The sequence below is a fragment of the Protomyctophum parallelum genome (assembly GCF_964188405.1).
Source record: "Protomyctophum parallelum genome assembly, chromosome: 11".
Classification (NCBI taxonomy): domain Eukaryota; kingdom Metazoa; phylum Chordata; class Actinopteri; order Myctophiformes; family Myctophidae; genus Protomyctophum; species Protomyctophum parallelum.
Window position 1 is genome coordinate 20,416,904 of NC_139707.1, and position 19,517 is coordinate 20,436,420.

The 19,517-nt window shown below is 41.1% G+C and overlaps 1 protein-coding gene across 1 annotated transcript; it reads right to left on the bottom strand.

Moving 5' to 3' along the window:
• Positions 1–51: 51 nt before the first annotated feature.
• LOC310867115 (collagen alpha-2(VI) chain-like) lies at positions 52–13,785 on the bottom strand. Its single transcript, XM_083776930.1, has 28 exons — positions 13,501–13,785; positions 12,261–12,434; positions 10,990–11,597; positions 10,732–10,752; positions 10,460–10,525; positions 10,086–10,139; positions 9,875–9,919; positions 9,756–9,782; positions 9,607–9,633; positions 9,463–9,507; positions 9,322–9,375; positions 7,607–7,669; positions 6,809–6,871; positions 6,664–6,717; positions 6,539–6,574; positions 6,382–6,444; positions 5,776–5,838; positions 5,356–5,418; positions 4,857–4,919; positions 4,652–4,702; positions 4,436–4,534; positions 3,312–3,374; positions 2,801–2,836; positions 2,659–2,704; positions 2,395–2,547; positions 1,469–1,924; positions 1,321–1,359; positions 52–868 (listed from the first exon to the last, which is right to left on the bottom strand). Exons 1-28 carry the CDS (start codon positions 13,538–13,540, stop codon positions 267–269), a joined length of 3,174 nt encoding a protein of 1,057 aa, XP_083633056.1. The 5' UTR covers positions 13,541–13,785; the 3' UTR covers positions 52–266.
• Between the last annotated feature and the right edge of the window lie 5,732 nt (positions 13,786–19,517).

Below are 19,517 nucleotides of genomic sequence, written 5' to 3' on the forward strand. Positions count from 1 at the left end.
TGGATGAAAAGTGCAGAATATTTATTATGTTGCTGTAAAACATTATATCCAAAGTGAATACATTTTCGTGCCAAATCCAGTGAAGCACAAACAATGTACTGTATATAAGTGACAGCCCTTACAGTGCAGTAGAATTAATCGTAAACCATCTCTTTATGTTTAACATAATAGATACAACAGCATTAGCACTGCTATTATGTACAGTGCACATTCAAGGTTCATGTCAGCCTTACAATGGTCAGGCTGACATGAACCTTGAATGTGCCTCAACATATCCAGTGGATTAAACGACGAAAGAAACTCGACTGGGACAGGTCAGAGAAGTCTTTTCCTTTGAAGATGGCCTCCTGGTCACCCATAGCCAGCTTGATTAAAACCTCCTGGTCGAAATCGCTACCTGCAGAGATCACTGTGGAGACGGCCTGTGCCCTGCGCATAGCGCTTACAGCCTCTTCCAGGCTCTTACTATCGGTTACACCGTCGGTGATGAAAACAAAGTTTATCTCTGCGTTGCGTCTCGTTTGGCGTGCGCTACCAGTAGTCAAGAGATTGTTGATTGCGTAGAGGATGGCAGGCCCAACACTAGAGGAGGAATCCAAGTAAGTCATGTTTCCCAAGCCGTCTGCGATGACGGCCGGGTCGTGCGTAAGAGGAAAGACCACGTGGTTCTCGTTCTCGTTGCCGTACTCGAGCAGTGCCAGACGGGCATTCATGCGGTCAGTCTTACTCCGAGCCAAGGTCAAAGTATCTGCCACCCTCTGCAAAAATCCATGGATGTGGTGGAAGCCCTCAATGCCGAGGCGCTCTGAGCCATCCAGCAGAAATAGAACGTCCACGGGCCTATCTGCACAACTGGCCACATCTGACTCTGCAGTGACGCACACAATACATCATTGGTCAATCTTTCAAGTGATGAAATCTAAACTGTGACAATATCAATATACAATTCCATCTGGTATGAAAGTAATAAATGCTACTGTACAAGTTACTGTAAAAGCAGTTTGGAGGGCATCATTGAATTGAGTGGTAGGGAATATTTATATTGAAAGAATTACATTTAGGATCATGTCACATTGACCCGCATATGCAACTAAGTAATTTCTACTGCTTTTACTTGAATAGTGGTCAACACAAATAAATCTTGCTTCTACCCGAAGCTGTCAAGTAACAGTGCTGTGGGTCTTAATAGTACTCTATCCACTTCTGCAGTTCAATTCACATAGTGATCATGTGTGACTGACACTAGCCCCTACTTAACGTGCATGCAGATATACAGAATACAGATAATTAGCTGACCATGCTACACAATGCAAAGCTTACCCATTTTGCAGGGAAGATCGGGGCACACAATCATAGGTTCTGGGGAAATTTTAAAAAATTAAGTTCAAACCCTTTGTTCATTGTACCAAATCATAGCTTAAAAATAGATCTAGATATATGAATCCTGTGTGTGGTGATGGGACCTCACCTGGACAGAGCACAGTCTCCATCTGGTCAATGAAGTCCTCCGCCACCAGGTCAGCAAAACGCTTCATGCCTGTGACACGGTCCTTCCGCTGGCACGCTATGGACCCCAGGATCTCATCGTCCTCGATCTGTCCGAACATATCCCCAACTCCGATGGCGTTGACCACCACACTATTGTCATTGCAGAGGTAGGAGAGAAGAGTGTCATCGTCTTTTGGGTCAAAACGCCCGTCTGTGATCACCACCACAGACACCTTGGCTTTGGCTCTGCGGCTGTCCCTGATGAGGTTGTCGTAGGTGAACTTGAGAGCCGAGGGGGTGAATGTGCCCCCGGCTATCCACTGCAGGTTCTTCACGGCTGTCTTGAAGGCAGACATGGAGTTAATGTTGGGGTCACTGAGATGAATGGCCTCAAAGGTCCCATTGTGACTGTACTGCACCACTCCAACTCTGGCACCTATTGGGACACAAGACAGACATGTTAGATACAATATTCAACACTATGCCTTCCCATATTACTGTACAGTACATTAGTTAAGCATCACATTATTTCAATAATTTCATATAAGTGACTTTCATATAGTGTGTATTTCAATAGTTGGCATATAACAAGCTATAGAAAATAGAAATATTTTAATGTAATTATTTTGCACATGGTGAAACAGGTGTGTTCATTTAGAAAGCTGAGAATACACTTAATTAAACTGATGGCAGTCCTCATTTTGACCTCACGCAGCCACGCCGTTGTCATTTCACGGCCAAAGCAATTACAGTACTATCCAAGTACTTTTGGAGTTCACCGTGTATCTTAGCATATGGGCTGATTATGTCTGTGGAAACAGTTGTCTAATGTGGCAGTCTGCAAAAGGATTTATACTGGTGCCTGTTTTATTGAATTTATTTTTCTTAGCTGTTGCTTAACTGTACCAGTAAGTGATGAGGGGTCATTTGCCATATTGCCAAGCCTGTTGATGGTGCTTATGACAAAGTTCTTCTCCAGGGTGAAGTTTGTCAGCCCAACACTCTCTGAGCTGTCGATGACAAACACAATGTCCAGAGCTCCACAGAGCTTCTCGCAGTCTGGTGGAAGACAACATTCGGTTCAGTGTGTTGATGCAAAACCGCTACTACGTTATTTTATTTGCACACAATTAATGTACTATACATACACATGTGATAACCGTTACTTACCACAACAACCACATGACTCCCTGATGTATGACATGACATCACATTCCTGCATTAAGACGCACAGATTAGCATTGTCACAGCTAGAAAAGTAGATCAATATTAATTTAAAAGCAAATAATACCGTAATTAAGAAATCACTCACAGAGAGGCCTGGATCTCCTGCTGGTCCTATATCACCCTGTGGGTATAGAACAGAAGGAACATTTTTGACATATCTGAGAGAAATTACATTTTCATGTCACTGTTAGGCCGACAAATCTCCGTATTGTTATCATTATCATTGTTGTGAATTTTCATAAATGAATACCTTATACTTTGTTGTATGTCAGCTGGGTCACACAAAAGTAATGAAAATAGCCGATCTACAAGCTCACAATGTGCTGCGATGTGCATTGAGCCATCTGCCATTTTCACTATTTTTGAACCATTTTGAAGGTTTTCATCTATAATGAAATGTCCAAAATAGAGATGCCAGGTTGAAAAAGCTTATGTCTTTGGTTAAAAATTTAACCAATGAAAAGTATTAACAATAGTGTGTGACTCAATAACTACATTGGATCCATATTGGAACACTTCTTTTTGTCCATTTCCTGAAAAGTAATGGTTGGGTTTTGGATATAAACATTTCTGCTGGACAGATTCTAATTTCTTACATCAGTTCCAGGATCTCCTCTCGGACCTCTCTTTCCTGCTCCACCTTGTATGCCTGGCTCACCCTGAAGAGTACGAAGCAGACATTTTTCGGTAGAAATTAGTCATTTCTCTGGAAAAGAACTAGACATATTTTTGTTACATTTGGGATGTGATTCAACCAAATGTGATACTGGTAAATGAGTTCATAATTCGATGTGGTTCCCCTTTATCATTCTTATCAGCCATTAAGCGTCATTAACATCTGAGCCAGACCCATGGGGCCATCCTATAACAGAATATAGAGGGCAGGAACAAACAGAAAAGTCCTGTCTGATTGCATTAAACAACGTTAAAATTACTTTGCCACTCGATTTAACACTCACTTTATGCATGCGCATACCCTCCATATAATTGTTAATTCTATTCTACCCATTGTTGAAAGGAAACTGTACAACTGTCAGTCCCCTATTTTCAATGTCATGCTATGCAAATGGCCAGTGCAAGTGCGTCCAAACATTACTTTTCAAAACCTGCAATCCAAAAGTCTATACTTCCGACTTTCCGCAGCGATTGGCCAGGTGTGTGTGTAACTTCTTACTTGTCCAAATAAAAAAATTAAAAAAATTGTCTCGGCCAGGCCGAAAGCGTGGCTAAGACTAAAATAAATATTTGGATGGGTGTGTGCCATAAAGCCACTTTCCGTAATTGTTGATCTACATTCTACACAGTACAGTAAAGTAACTGTGATGCATATTACATTTTTGGCAAGAACAATAAAGCATGCACATCTACTAACTAAAAACAATGTGATGGGCCGAGGTTAGAATAACTAAGAAAGGTAAGGTCCACACACAAGATCATGCTCCAAAACTTAAAAGGTTTATTAATAGTTCCTTTACAGTTTACACCATGGACGTGACGTTTTGAGCCTCTCGGCTCTTCATCAGACACTGAATTGACTGCAGAGTGCAGACATAAGCCTAATATTTTCCCACTTTGTATGTTGCTTTGGTTCTGACATTTTAGTTGGCTAGGTGACATCGTCAATTTATTTAGTCCTACTGTACGTTATTTCAGATAATAACACTTCTCCAAAACAATGTCTTAACTTTCCACTGTACTTTGTTTGAACTGATTAACTTACAGGTTCTCCTGATGGTCCCTTGTCTCCAGGTTCTCCTTTGTGGCCACAATCACCTCTGCCCCCCCTGGGTCCTTTACCACCTGGATCACCTCTGCCTCCCTGTGAATAAAGCCTCATTTTTACTTTGTTGCACAGCTGCATCACTTGATGAAAACAAATTTGAATGACAATCACACATTTGACAAGTGAACGCTCTCACAAGACAGGTAAACTTACTGTGGGTCCTCTTGATCCTGGATAGCTGAATCCATCTCTTCCATTGTCTCCCTTTGGGAAGTAAGGAAACAATGTGATATGTAAAGAGTTGAGTTGCCATGTTCTTTACCAAGTTAAATAAGATGAAACAATTGTTTAATGTTTAACGTTTTGGCGTTCTTCACAAATGTAGTGTGTATCGAAGATTAATTCCACTTTGGCACACCTGCGGTCCACGCAGTCCGTTCTCTCCTCTCGGTCCAGCATCGCCAGGGTTTCCTCTAGTTCCCTGTAACAAGGAATAGGATCTCCCATTACAATGCACTGTCATCATCAGCCTTGTATTCTACAGTACTGTTACAGTGTACACATCTACATTCATCATACAGGTCAAACTATGGGATATAACAAATAGATTGTAGGTAGATTGTGATAGTGTTTATGACATACTGAGCTAAATATCTTACGTTTTTAATACAGACATAAATAATTCCAGCATGTTTTGACCAGAAGGTCTTTTATCACACACCCTGATGAAGGCCTTCCAGTCATTTTTATTGTCTGTCTGTTTCCAGAAATTCTAAGTTAATAAAGGCTTTAAATTCATGTTCCTATTCCTGTAGTTACTGAAGAGTGCCTTCTATTTTTTATTTGAAAAGCTGTAATAATTACACTATTGTTTTTTGATCCACATGAGCACCCAGTAAACTTAGAAAACAACGTACATTTCCCCCAGGGCTGCCTTGGGCTCCTGGTTGTCCCCGTGGCCCTGGTAGACCAAGGTCCCCCTGAAAGAGCAGGACAGTACCACAGACAAAACACAATTACTGACCATTGCTTTTGCTGCTAATCAAAATACAATCATTCAATTTGCATAAGTTTCTCAGGGAAAATTAGAAAAGTATGCCCCCCAGGTTGGCAAAGGAAGTGTAGTGCCCAGGATTACATTAGATAATTGACACTGGGTGAAAAATGGGTTGCAAAAAAAAGGTCCAGTGAACTTTCTTTTAACATATAAAAGCCTTGGATCAGGCTGTCTTGGCAGAATTTCAAAAGGGAGTAACATTAATAGAAATGGAAGATGTGAAAAATGTTTTACAGTTGCTGAGTCATCTCGTCAAAAGCACTCCTAGCTGTCCTCTCACCTTCGTGCCCTTTAGTCCATCTTCCCCTGGATGACCTCTGAGTCCCTCTGGCCCCCGTTCGCCCTGAAAATAAATGAACATATCAAGTTTCACCAGGCAGCATTAATCATTGGCTATTATGCTCTGTATATATAACAATATTAATAATAACATACAGAGCATAATTCTAAGCCTTCATGCTGTTATCAAACCATGTAGATAGTGTGTATGTGGGAGTCTGGGAGAAACTGTGAAACATTCTACTGCGGCACTGAGTTGTACAGGGAAAGTGAGCTTGCAACAGTATGAACAAAGACTTCTTGAAATTACTTTTCTTGCCTTGCTCAGAACAGTATTTGGGGGTGTGGATGATGAATCCGCTGGGAAAGAATATTGTTTCTTCACCCTTTTATATCTATCTCTATCTTTGTCCCCAGACTATTTCCTTCTCTGAAATCTTCCCACTTTCATTGTTTAAATGTTTGAAGTTTTCCATGCTAAATGTTGTTTCAGTGTTGTTTGTATAATGTTATGCCGCTGACTTCTTGGCATCATGTCATGAAAACCTCAATTCATTGAGTAAAATCATTCATACGTACCATAGACATCTGTATGTGTTAAAAGTACCTTTTCGCCATTTGGACCAACACGTTCTTGTTTTCCCTTAGGTCCAGAATCTCCTCTCCTACCCTGGTGACATTTATGTTACAATTATTCATAATAGACTTACAAATACAATAAAAATAAATATTTAAATGTTTAAGAAAATATAGTATTGGATTACAGGTTCGCCTTTTGGGCCAGGTTTCCCTCCAATACCCTACAAGAAGGAAACAAAATGTCATTTACAATACACTTCATAACTTAATAACAGTTATTGTACTAACAAATAACCAAAATAATAATAACCTGTAATCCCTTTGTTCCTGGCAGGCCTGCATAGCCAGGATTCCCTATTTCACTCTGTATGAGAAGAACATTTTGCTCGTTGATTGGAGTCAAGGTACAGGAAAGTCTACATTTGCACAGAATATCGTATGTAATGTTTTTATACCTTTGGCCCAGGATCACCATTGGGGCCAGGGGGCCCAGGTTTCCCGGGGCGACCTGGATGGCCCTAAAAATCGAACATAGAAAATAGAATAACCATGGTCATAAAACAGCTTGTTTTGTGTATAACGGTTTACATTAGCAAAAGAGTATTCTTTCGAGACAGACTGTTGGCTCACACAATATAAAAATGCTTCCATGTAACAAGCTGTACATCGGAAGCACTGAAGATATATAGAAAATGAACCCCCCCCCCCCCCACACACACACACACACACACACACACACTATCTGTCTGTGTCCATTTTATGCCCATATATAGATATTTCTGTATATGTCTCTCTGTATCCCTTTACTCCTATATATGGAGTTCTGTGTCAGGCATGCCCAAATATGGAGTGTTGTGATGTCAGAACAGGCCAGCTCCATACATGGAGCATGGGCAGGGGCCCTGTCCAGAGCCCGGGCAGAGGCCTGTGTGGCGGTTCTGGACAACCGTGGGTCCGACCGACTGATCACCAGGCACCCCACTCCCTGTGGGGGTGTGGAACGTTACGCGTGTGTCGAATTTGATGTTGGTGGGGCTAACAGTTCTTGAGTTACGTGTATCAGCCGTACAAACACAGTACACACGTACAGACATACGTACAGAGACATGGTGCATTTATAGATATATAGATATTTTCATTAATGATTATGACAAACAGATGACTGCAGTTACAGAATCTTTGTGGCATTCAAAGTTTGTGGGACGTTTTGTTTAAATCTGGACAATTCAATTTAGTTCATGTGCTGTACAAACCTTCTCTCCCTCATGTCCAAGTCGCCCAATGTCACCAGCTTCTCCAGCATAGCCATCTGGTCCCTTTCGGAACAAAACAGAAAAGGCGTTTCCCTCTGAATTGCATTTTTAATTGAAAAACGAATGTTCTTTATATCAAAATATCACGCACGCACGTGCACACACACACACACACACACACACACACACACACACACACACACACACACACACACACACACACACACACACACACACACACACACACACGTCATTTACAGCTCAAGAATGTTTTTGAAAGCATTTACGTGTTGCTATGCATGCTATGTTTTACGCTCTTTGTTGTTAAGCACTTTGTGACCTTGTTCTTGAAAGGTGCTATATAAATAAAGCTTTATTATTATTATTATTATTGTTGTTATTATTATTATTTGAAGTGAGAAATAGATGATGCAGTACCCAAAAATGTATTCTATTTGATCTACTCACTTCCTTGTTTTCCGACTGTGCTGCAGCTGGGCAGACACCCAGCTTCCACTTATGGAATACTTTCATTTAAAGCAAGGAAATACCTTGTTTTGTTGTGTTTTGGGTCAATTTATTAAGTTGTAGGCCTATGTAAGAGATTTGTAACCTCTGTGCCCAGAGTGTGTTTCTATGTGTTTTTGTCTCAATTTGCTTTCTTATTTTCTATTCATCTGCTGATCTATGTTCTATAAGAAGCCATTCAGTTCATGTCATGTTCATGACATGGCTGTGGTGCAGGTTATTGCTGTGATGGTGCGTTCACACGGGCAGATGAAACGATGCAAATGTCGCTGGCTACCTTTGACAATGAATGGTAGACTGCATTGTTTAATCTGCCCCGTGTGAACGCAACATGCGTCTTCAGTTTGAGAAACCTAACTACACTGATTGAGTGATTGGCACTCACAATGTTTGTGGCACCTGAGTGTGGCTCTGTCAGTCCAGGTTGAATGTGAGCGCAGAACTGGAGGAGCAGGAGGATCTTGCTTAATTTCTTTCTTTTGGATCTTATTGGATGTACGAATACCACTGGATGAAGATTACTTTTATTTACATTGTGGATTACTAAATTTCCAGGATTAAGGCTTTGATTGTGATTGGACTTTGCAGAAGAGTTAAGGGGTGGTAAGAGGAGCCTTACCTACTATTTAATAGTACACTTTTGCAATTTGCTTTCATTTGGACATTTTAGTTTAGTTTTTGGACAGTGCCAGGACACTAATTGATTTACAGTAAATTCTTTGAGGACGCTATATTTTGGTTTTGGTTTAACATTTCAGCTAAACTTGGTTTCTGATTCTTTTAGAGATTTCTGAACTGACCTATACTAGCCCCCTCATGTTTGTCTGTGTTTTATGTTTTGTTCCTTGTTTTTTATAGGGTCATAACAAACATGAAAAATTTAGCAATATCTTGTTATAAGGTGAAAATCATCTTGTTTTTGTGAAAAACTTTTCATGTTATAATGTGATAGTGTTTTTTTTGCACCTGGCATGCATAATAATGGGATGAACCTTCCTGAGGGAAATATTGTTATCAAGCTCTACCATACATGTTTAGTTTTGCATTTCATTTGTTTATGTGGGAGAGATGTATTAATGAACAATACATCAAATGCACTGTAATACATAGAATTTAGCAAGAGATGCACATTTTCACAGTGTGTATATACTGTATGAACAGATATACTGTATGAATGTTGGACTCACCATGTCTCCTGGATCACCTTTGCAGCCAGGAGCTCCAATTCGCCCAACTTTACCCTGAAGACACCGACAATCATATCAGTTTGTAAGTGTCACCCGCAATTCTGTTCCAGTAATAATATGTAGTAAAGGGCTGAGACTCACCTTTTGTCCATCTGTTCCATTCCTACCATGCAATCCAGCAATACCCTAAGTAGTAACAAGTCAGTCAGCATAGAAACTCTTAAACTGAGAAGAGGTGAACATACAAATGTGACATCAAATGACATCAAAGACAATGGTATTCACCTTTGCGCCACTGGCTCCAATGTCACCCTGTCCAAAAAGAAGCCACAGGTAGACAAAAATGAAAAGATACAATAAAAAATAATAATTATAATAAATAATAATAATAAGATTGAAATGTAAAGGATTGAACATGAAATTTTAGATCTTACCTTTTCACCCAGACCACCAATCTCTCCCTGTATGGCAGCACATAAAGATATGTTTAAGAGACAGATATACTACAGAATGTTAATGGCTCTGCAACATGCTGGATCATTGCTCAACAAACCTTTGGACCAGGTCGTCCAATTGGGCCTTCAATACCAGGATCACCCTGTGACATGAGATATACACATTTCACACAGTGCAGATTTTTGGTATGAATTCTTTGTATGACTGAACAATATTACAGTATTGTAGACTGCTGCAAATTCCAGTGGTCCGAGTCCTTACTTACTTAGCCTCGGTACCCAGGATTTTATTTTCATTTGCATACTTACTTGATGACCCTGTTCACCTTTCAGTCCTGACAGACCACTACCTCCTTTTGCACCCTGAAATGAAATTTAAAAATATTTGTTTTGAGAGTGCAAAAACGTACATTTCTTAATGATTTCTCCAGGTGCGTAGCGTGGATTTGTCTGGGACAATTAGAATCACAGGGGGCTGCCAATGTATCTTTGGTTGTTTGTTTTTTTGTTTTTTTTCGTCCACATCTTTCAGAAGACTGGTCAAGATCTCAATTGACTGGGCCTGTGCACGAGTGGCATCCTCAGGAGTGGCCCAATGGGCCCTACGCTTCTGGATCTCACACAACATCCTCACGAGTGGCCCAATGGGCCCTACGCTTCTGGATCTCACACAACATCCTCACCTTTGCACCTCGATAACCTTTTGGCCCAGAGAGACCTGGAGTTTCCAGGCATGTATGTTGGTAACACTGTGAAATGGTAAACATACAAAATAGTTAAGTTGTGGAAAGCTCTGAAATTATATTAGCACTAATATTGCTAAAGCAAGAGGAAAGCTTAAGGTTTTTAAGTCGTTTTTAAATCTTATTGTAAATGAATCAACGTTTTTGGTTTGGATAATTATGGGGTAGTATAATGCAGTGTAGAAGTGCAGCCTCATCTATAATAGTCTTACCTGTAAATAGGCTTGATATTTCTGTAAAGCAAATAAAAGAGTAAGTACTTATGTTATATATTATATAAGCATATACATTGTATACACACACACTTGCATATTACTGTATATAACTATATACACACACATACACGCACACCATTTCTGTACTGTATATGCACGCATGTACGCACGCACGAGCATGCGTGTGTGCGCGCGCACACACACAAACACACACACACACACAAACAGTATACACTTATTTTAGGCTAGAATCACCATGGCTTTTATGATGCGGTCAATGGAATCTGTCATTATTTTTGGTCGTCCGTCAATGATGTCCACAGCTATGTAGTCATCTCTATACACTTCAGAGGGGGAGTTGGCGATCTCCCTCATTCCTATTTCATCAATGTTCCTGGAGGCTGCCACTGAAAAGATGTGGATCCCTTTCTCCCTGGCCCTCTCAGCTGACACCTTGATCCCTCCACATGGGCTTCCTGTTACATGACCATCAGTGATCACCACGGAGAACAGGACCGTCTTTGTTGCAGGGTTGCGTTGGGTCATCTCGTGAGTCATGTTGGTTAGGGCACAGTCGATGTAGGTGCCTTTGCCCAGGTATTTAATCCCACTCAAGCTCCTGATGAAGCTCTCTCTGGTGTTGAACTGGCTGAAGACCACTTGCCTCTGGGAAAAGTGGAGTCCTCCTATGGACCAGGTGATCCTGACTTGGCCCCTGTACTCTTCATCAGCGAGCTTCTGGGCAAAGATCTTGGTGAACTCCTTGACATTGTCCACTAGTATACCAGGGGGAGACTCTTGTAGGGCGATGGTCTCAGACGTATCGATGGTGAAATATAGCCGGACCGGACAATCAATAACCTCTGAGAGAGCACAATATATTAAACACATTAAACATCATTTATCCATTCTTCACTAAATTCTCACTAAAGTGACCTAACATTTCTGAATGTACAAATGTAGCCAAATGGACCCTGATTACATTTTTGCAATTTCACTTAAAGGGCCACTTCACCCCTTTTGCATCCAGATCTTATTTTAATGATGTTTAGGACACCACAAACACTTTCCTGTTTCTTTTAATGTCTGTAATGAGTTTTTAGATTTTAGTCATGACACCATCTTCATGACCAAAATTTGTCATGAAAATGTGGTCTCACTTCCTTCCTGGACTATATACATGCTGTCGACTGGGACTCACTTTATTTGCTCTCGCCAGAACATTATTTACTATTCTCTGCCTATCGGGTCGCAACTCGAATGGCCCTGAGTCGGCTAAGCAAACTTTGCAACGTTCGACACAGCAACCCGCTCGCTTTAGTTCACTCGGTGTGGCTCAAGTTCTCTTGAGACGGCGGGCCTCCATTGCGGTTTAGTCCATAGCGTTATATATAAAGAAGCGCCCCATCAGCGCCCATCGACTCCTAGGATCAGCAAAAAAGGTTCAGCTGTGAAATGGCCCTTTAAGTCCCACTAAAATGACCTGAAACCCTGAATCCAGAGTTTGTGTAGGCTACTTAACTCACTCTCACAACCTGTAGGTGATGGTGGTTTGATGGGGGGTGGGGTCGGTCTGGGTTGGTCACTTCTTCCTGGTATTGGCCTTGGTCCACGAGGGCTGAAATTCCCTTGGGGGGTTGCAGCTTGGAAAATGCACAGAAAAAGGAAGACCAGCATCATGGTGTACCTGGTGCTCAACCCTGAAGAGAAAGGATAGGTGGTGGATAGGATAGTGTTTGAAGTGGCTCCCTTTGCACAGCAGGAAATGGCTGTCAAACAAGTGAGCCGTCCCAGAAGGCATCTCCAGAGGGCTTTGGAATGTTTAGAGTTGTTTTAAACAATGTCAAGGAATAGCCACACTTGGAGACAAGTAGCCTTAACCACACCGTATTACATAAAATGTTGAAATGGAACACTTGGCTGCCACACCACATACTGTATAGGCTAGGCTACTTGGAATTCAGATACAGTAGGTTACCTACATCTATATTTAATGTAGTGTGTATTCCAACCAATTTATATCTTGTACAGTAGTGTTTTACGTTTATTGCAACTAGTGTTGATTGTTTATTATTGTATATGTCTTTAAAAGTCTTAAAGGGACACTTTGCAACCAGATCTTATTTTAATGATGTTTGGGAGACAAACACTTTCCTGGGGTTTTTATGTGGGTAATATGTGTTTTTAGATATTTTAGTATTTCAAAAGTGTCCATGATGTCATGGACACTGGGCTCACTTACTTCCTGGACTACATGTTGTCTCAGTAAGACAGCCCTCTCCCTATCCACAAGGAGGAGCAGTGCACCAAAGCATTATGGGAATTGTAGTCCAGGAAGGAAGTGAGCCCAGTGTCCATGACACGATGACATTGACTAAATACTAAAATATGTAAAAACACATAAAACACCCCAGAAAAGTGTTTCTTGTCTCTCAAACATCATTAAAATCATCATCATTCTGGTTGCAAAAGAGGTGAAGTGTCCCTTTAATATGAATTGAACGCATGGGACCACAATGGAAACCTATAGGTTTTTGTGTTATCCTTTTAACAATCTTTGAAAACGTATACCTCTGTCCTACAAACTGTTAATTAAGTATTCAATCAATCAATCAATCATCAATCAATTACTATAACGTTCCAGGATAACTGGCTATATTCAGCCAGTATCTTCAAAAAGATATGCATAGAATCAAGTCGACCCAAATAAGTTCTTTATCATGTGAAACAATTAACTTAAGTATAGCCTATAAGAGCTTACACTACCTTTGCCAACTTCATGTGCCGACTCCACTCCACACTGCATTGTTGGAAAAATGAAGCTTAGTCTAGCTTGCTATAGCCGGTGTTGTTAGTAGGCCTACTAATTAAGGATGAAAAACCAAAACACAACAAAGAGCCGTTTGCGAAAAGTCGGTCTAATTGAAGCAAATTCCACGGACTATAAACAACAGATTGCCATCTTCATCGGAAAGTACCCATATCAGTTAAGTGGATCGAGCATTCGGGGTCAGCTCTTGGTCGAGTAGCGCCTTCTTCATCTGCGTGCACGCACAGGCGCGCCGCGCTTCATGAGGCGCGTATCTGTCCAACTCCGAAACGGCACAGTGAGTGAGTGAGCGCTCACCCCTGTTTCAAATGGCTACTCGGCATCGTTTGAAATCACTTGCTGTAATCACGGGCTCCACTCTAGTCCACTCCAAAGTCTGCGCGGCCGTTTGTTCAATAGAATATAGAATAGAATATTCCACTGTTTCTGTTTGACTCCCAACTTCTCGGACGTTTATATAAAGTAAGTCAAGAGCTCATCTAGCTGATTTGCCAAGAGGAGTAAACAAGCTATTTCGTGGGTAATGTAATGTTTCAGAGTAGTAGGCTATAGCTAGTCTACCTATAGGATGTTCCTCTGAAATGCCTAAATGAGTTTTTTATGTAGGCGATACACGTAGTGTAGCAGGGGGCAGGCTAGCCTACTATTCGCCTATATATGTGAGTGCAGTGTGCACCACTTTGTTAATATTCTAAAAATTACGTCGTAGGCCTAATTTGCATTCCTCAGCGGACTGTCAGTCCTGAATGATTGTGTCTACAGATCCAGACGGCTTCATTCCCTTACATGGAGTGATCGAGCTGTGTGTCTACTCCAGCTTTGTGTATATTTCAAGGCTGTAGCATGGATGATGTATGCGTCTCTCCAGCTTCTTTCCAACTGTTGCTTCTATAATCTATTCATTCTCACCAGAAATATGCCAAATTGGACACAGCTTTACTTAAAGGGCCATACCCGTGTTACCTTCAACATCAGCCATGCATAAACCTCGACAACTGTCCAAAATTGCTTTATACTGGCATATCTGTTTGTTTATTTATGCTCTTGCTCTTAATTGGTTATTCAATAAATGTTACAGAACGTAGCCTACACATTTTGTCAATGTTAACCAGCCTACTCGATGTAAGCCCTCTAAAATTTGAGATTGAAATGCTTTGAGTGGTTTACGGAGCTATGTGTGTGGGTGGCTGGCTGGCTGGGTGCCCACTGCCTGGGTATGAGCACGAAAATAGCATGGTTGTTTTTCACCACCTGTGTGCAACCTAATACAAACCCACACGCACATATTTACTGTATTATATATGATGATTTCGGTTGTGCCACTACAGTACAGTGACAGTACAGTAGCCTACAGTACAGTACAGTACAGTACAGTACAGGGACCCCCACACGGTAACTGTCATTTCTCAACCGTTTCGGATGTGGGGCGGCTCGCCTGGACCCATGGGCGCGTTCCTGGGGGTCTGGATATTCCGGGGACCTCCACACGGAGTTGCACCACTCACTTCAGCAGCCACCCACAGATATAGATCCCATGATACAGGTTAGGATAGGAACACTGCAAACAAGGCTATTATAGTTTAAGGCATACTTAATGGACATGCACACACTTGCCTTACATCCTGCAGCCTCCCCCTCTCCAAGGCTTTATGGTCATTGTAGAAATCCAGTCAAACCCTAGTCAAACACAGACTTATTATTTTGCTGGCCATAGGGTGCAAAATTCAAATTTAGCTACTGTTAAATACTACAAATACTATTATTAACATTGAGTGACTACAGTTTCTTCCAGCGGTGAATGTCCCTTCAACACAATTAAGCCAAGGCACTGGAAGTTATCCGTTTCCGTTCTTCCTGCTTTACATGGAATTATTTATAAATCAGTGTATCATTCACCTGTAATGCTGTGTGAATGTCATCAGGAATGCTTTAGCACTATGGACTATTTGTGTAAGGTTGACTGTTTATTAATGTTCAAAGGAAGTGCACTCAGGAAGACACTCATCAGGGGGCCAGGGGCTCAATTAGAGGAGCAGAGTGATGCTGTCATTGACCGTATCTCAGAGTGCAGCAGCTGTTTTATAGAACATCCAGTCTTGTTTGTGTGTTTGTGTGAAAGATTTTGGGAAGTGTTCACTTTCCATTTGGCAAAGGAGAGGAACAGAGAACAGTGCTTTGGTAGGGTAAGAGAGATTGGGTGGGGGATTTTCAAATAGTATAAAATAGTGCTTGTAACGGACCCCGGAATGAAATGGAGGAAAGGCTTTTATTTTGAAAGGCTATGTGGGCAAACTTCACATCATCAGTCGGCCTTCAACCTCTTTATCCAGCCTGGTTCGCTACAGTGAAAACTTGACCCAACATGGACCCCACCCCCCCTGCAAGACATCTACACTGCCTCACAGTCTCAGATTCTGAGATCTGTACATCAGAACTCGGCCTACTTCACTCCATCAGCCTGCTTCACAGTGGTTAGTGGTCTGATGGTTGATCATTTCAACACAAACACAAATACATAATTGAACATTACACACAGCTTCAGGAAAAATAAAATAAAGGTTCATACAGAGGAATGTGAACTGGACATTGTCATGCTCTTTTGGAAAATGGTTTCAAGTGCTTGTGGCCATGCCTATGAATTATGGTTCAATGTTTATGTAAGGTGGTGACATTATTATTATTTTTATTTTTTATTTTTTTTTGCGGCTTACGCCTTTTATTGATTTTTTGAAGGGACAGACAGTAGGCTGACAGGAAACGGGAGAGAGATGGGGGGATGACATGCAGTAAAGGCCGTGTCGGGTCCGGGAGTCGAACCCGCGGCACACTGCGACTGGATTACCAGTCCGGTGCCCAGACCGTTACGCTACGGCCTGGGCCGGTGGTGACATTATTTATGAAGGTTTTCATACAGTTTGATACTGTGGGTTTTTGAGGTTTATGCAAAGGTATTTATGAAGGTTTCCATACAGTTTGATACTGTGGGTTTTTGACGTTTATGCAAAGGTGTAATGCCGTTCATGAAAGGTGCATTCAGTGTTTGATCCGGTACAGAGGTTTCTTGGGTTCACCTTTTATTTGTGGTCATTTTTGGTCATTTTCTGTGATACATTTTCAAAATGCCAGAAATAAGTGTTGAGGTACATGGGTCTAATCTAGACCAAGAATTTGACAAACAAATGGAAAATGTCGACAAGGAAATTCAGGACTTGAAAGATGCCCTCCAAAGGGAAAAGGAATCAGAGGAAAGACAAAAATTAAAGGAAGCCATTCATGATAAAGAACAAACGCTAGTAGATCTCAAAGAAAGATGGACGGATTTACAAGACAAACTTCAGGACGAAACCACAAGCCCTCGACGCAGCAACCGTAAACAAGTTCCAACAGGAAAAATGCTTGCGTATCGAAAGGAAACTACAGAGAAAAAGGTCAAAACACTCCTCAGTATGTACGAACAATGGAAGGCCATAGTGCGTACATCAAGGACGGATCTCAAATCTAATATTCCGGAAAGTGAAATAGAACTCTTAATTGGCAAATTGGAAATAAGCAAGCAAACAAGCAATAAGGCTCTTCATCGAGATTCGGGATCATGTCACGCCAGATATGGATGTGAGGCGGCGGGTTGACGCATGTGAATCCATTACAAAAGACCTCGTGCAAATAGCATACGACACAATGCTGAATGATGAATTCAATGAGGAACATCAACTTAATCGCCTTCAGGAACTGCGTGACCGTGACTCCTCCCATTCTATTTTTGGTGCTCAGTCACAAGCCAGTTCCAGAAGAAGCCACCATTCTAGTCACCATTCTAGAACTACATCTGTGGCAGCCAGTCGACTAGAAGTAGCAGCTGACCTTGCTGGAAAGGAGGCTGAATATGAGGCCCGAGTGGAAGAGCAGAAAAAGAAAACCAACATAGAGATTCAGAAGGGAGAACTCGAGCAGCTACAAGCAGCAAGAGGAGTCAAGGTAGCTCGAGCTAAACTAAGGATTTATGATCAGGCAATACAAGAGGAGGCTGCCATTCGGGACAACAGCTATCCTAACACCAATATAGGAGAGTCTGCCATCTCAAAGGAAATCCAGCACTCAGACATCATTACACCAAACGTACCCCTTGACATTACCAATATAGGAGAGTCTGCCATCTCAAAGGAAATCCAGCACTCCGACATCATTACACCAAACGTACCCTTTGTCCCTTGACATTATTTCTGTCACCCAGGCAATTCAAAGCAGTATGGTTTTAAACAGACTACCCATTCCTGAACCATTCATATTTACTGGAGAACCCATAAGCTTCATTGAATGGAAGGCTTCATTTTGCTCGTTGATTGATCATAGGCCCATTTCACCTGCAGAAAAGTTGTATTACCTAAAGAGGTACGTGGGTGGATCGGCTCGTAATAGGAGCGATGGTGAGGCCTATCGTGAAGCCTGGGACAGACTACAACAGCGCTATGGACAGCCGTTTACTATTCAGAGAGCCTTCAGAGAGAAACTTACAAGATGGCCTAAGATTCAGAACAGAGAAACAGAACTAGGACTGCGGGAATTTGCAGACTTTCTAAAATCTTGCCAAGATGCCATGCCTCACGTGAAGGGTTTAGAAATTCTGAATGACTGCGAGGAAAATCAAAGGCTCATTCAAAAGCTACCCGAAAGGACAGCTTCCATGTGGAATCGGCAAGTAGCTCAGTGTCTGCATGATAACAAGGATTTTCCCAGTTTCAAAACGTTCTCTGATTTTGCTTGAGTGGTGAAATGCATGTTTTTTATTAATCTAAATCTGCAAAGTAACTATACCAACTACAGATGTGAAATAACTGTGTCAGTGAAAAGCATAATATATATTTATAGCTGCTACAATCTTATATTTTAGTAGAGTCGAAGTGTAAATATAAATCCAAAAATCCAAATACTGAAGTAAAGTAAAAGTACCTCAAAATTGTACTTAAATACAGTACTGAGGAGATTGTAGTTGTCTTTCTGAGCAGTGCCTAAATAAGCCACCAGAGGGGAATGCAAGCTACAAAAACAGTATGCTGAGAGCACAAGATGACTCTTTCTTCACACAGAAAAATAGCTTCTAAAATGGTTCTTTAAAAGGCTATATGGTTCCACGAATAATCATGACCTATACTAAAGAACAATTTTAGATAGTGAATGGTTCTCCATTTTTCTCATGTAGAGAACCTTTTTAATCAGGCACCTTTAACCACAGAACCCTGGAACAGATGTGGGAATCCATTCCACCCAAAACATAGGAACAACGTGATATTTGGCTTGTCCTGCTTGATCATTGTTTTCTGTCTTCTGTTCTGGTATGTATGTAAAAAAAAAAAAACATTTGAATGCGTCCCAATTATTAATTGGGATAGATATATCCATCCATAATGTACGATATTATGGATAGATTTATCCATCCATAATGTACGACATTATGGCTGGAATCAACAATAAAATATCTTTTTGACAGGCTATGTATGCTCCGGTGTCACATATAATGAAAGGTCTGAAATATACCTATTGCATTTGATGTTTTCTTTTTTAATATAATACCCGGGAGACAGAATAGTGGAACATACACTTACTGGAAAATATTTTTTTAGCCGTTCTCTGCAGGTAACATTTTGACTCCCCAGACAGTTTTAAGTTACTTGATTCAGTATTTAGATATTTTATATAAATTTTAGCTGCCCCGCCCGAATTCCTATACAAACCCATTATTACTTCTAACTCCATTTAAACCATGACAGATTAATCGAAAACACCCGTCCTTTTTTCTGTTGACTATAGTTGTCCTCCTAATACGTGAGGGGGCCATGTTTTTTCTTTTACTGTTTCTTTTTGATGTTTTATAGGGGATTCACACTATGGTCCCGGGTGCGCACTCTGGACCACTTGGCAGATGTTGTGGTAGTGTGAATGATGCGTACCGTTCCCG

Coding starts and splice junctions, on each gene's coding strand:
- LOC310867115 (XM_083776930.1), bottom strand. CDS start 13,540: ATGCAGTGTGGAGTGGAGTCGGCACATGAAGTTGGCAAAG. Junction 9,634..9,755: donor TTGGTGGTCTGGGTGAAAAG/GTAAGATCTAAA, acceptor CTTTTTGGACAG/GGTGACATTGGAGCCAGTGG. Junction 5,419..5,775: donor ATGGACTAAAGGGCACGAAG/GTGAGAGGACAG, acceptor CTGCTCTTTCAG/GGGGACCTTGGTCTACCAGG.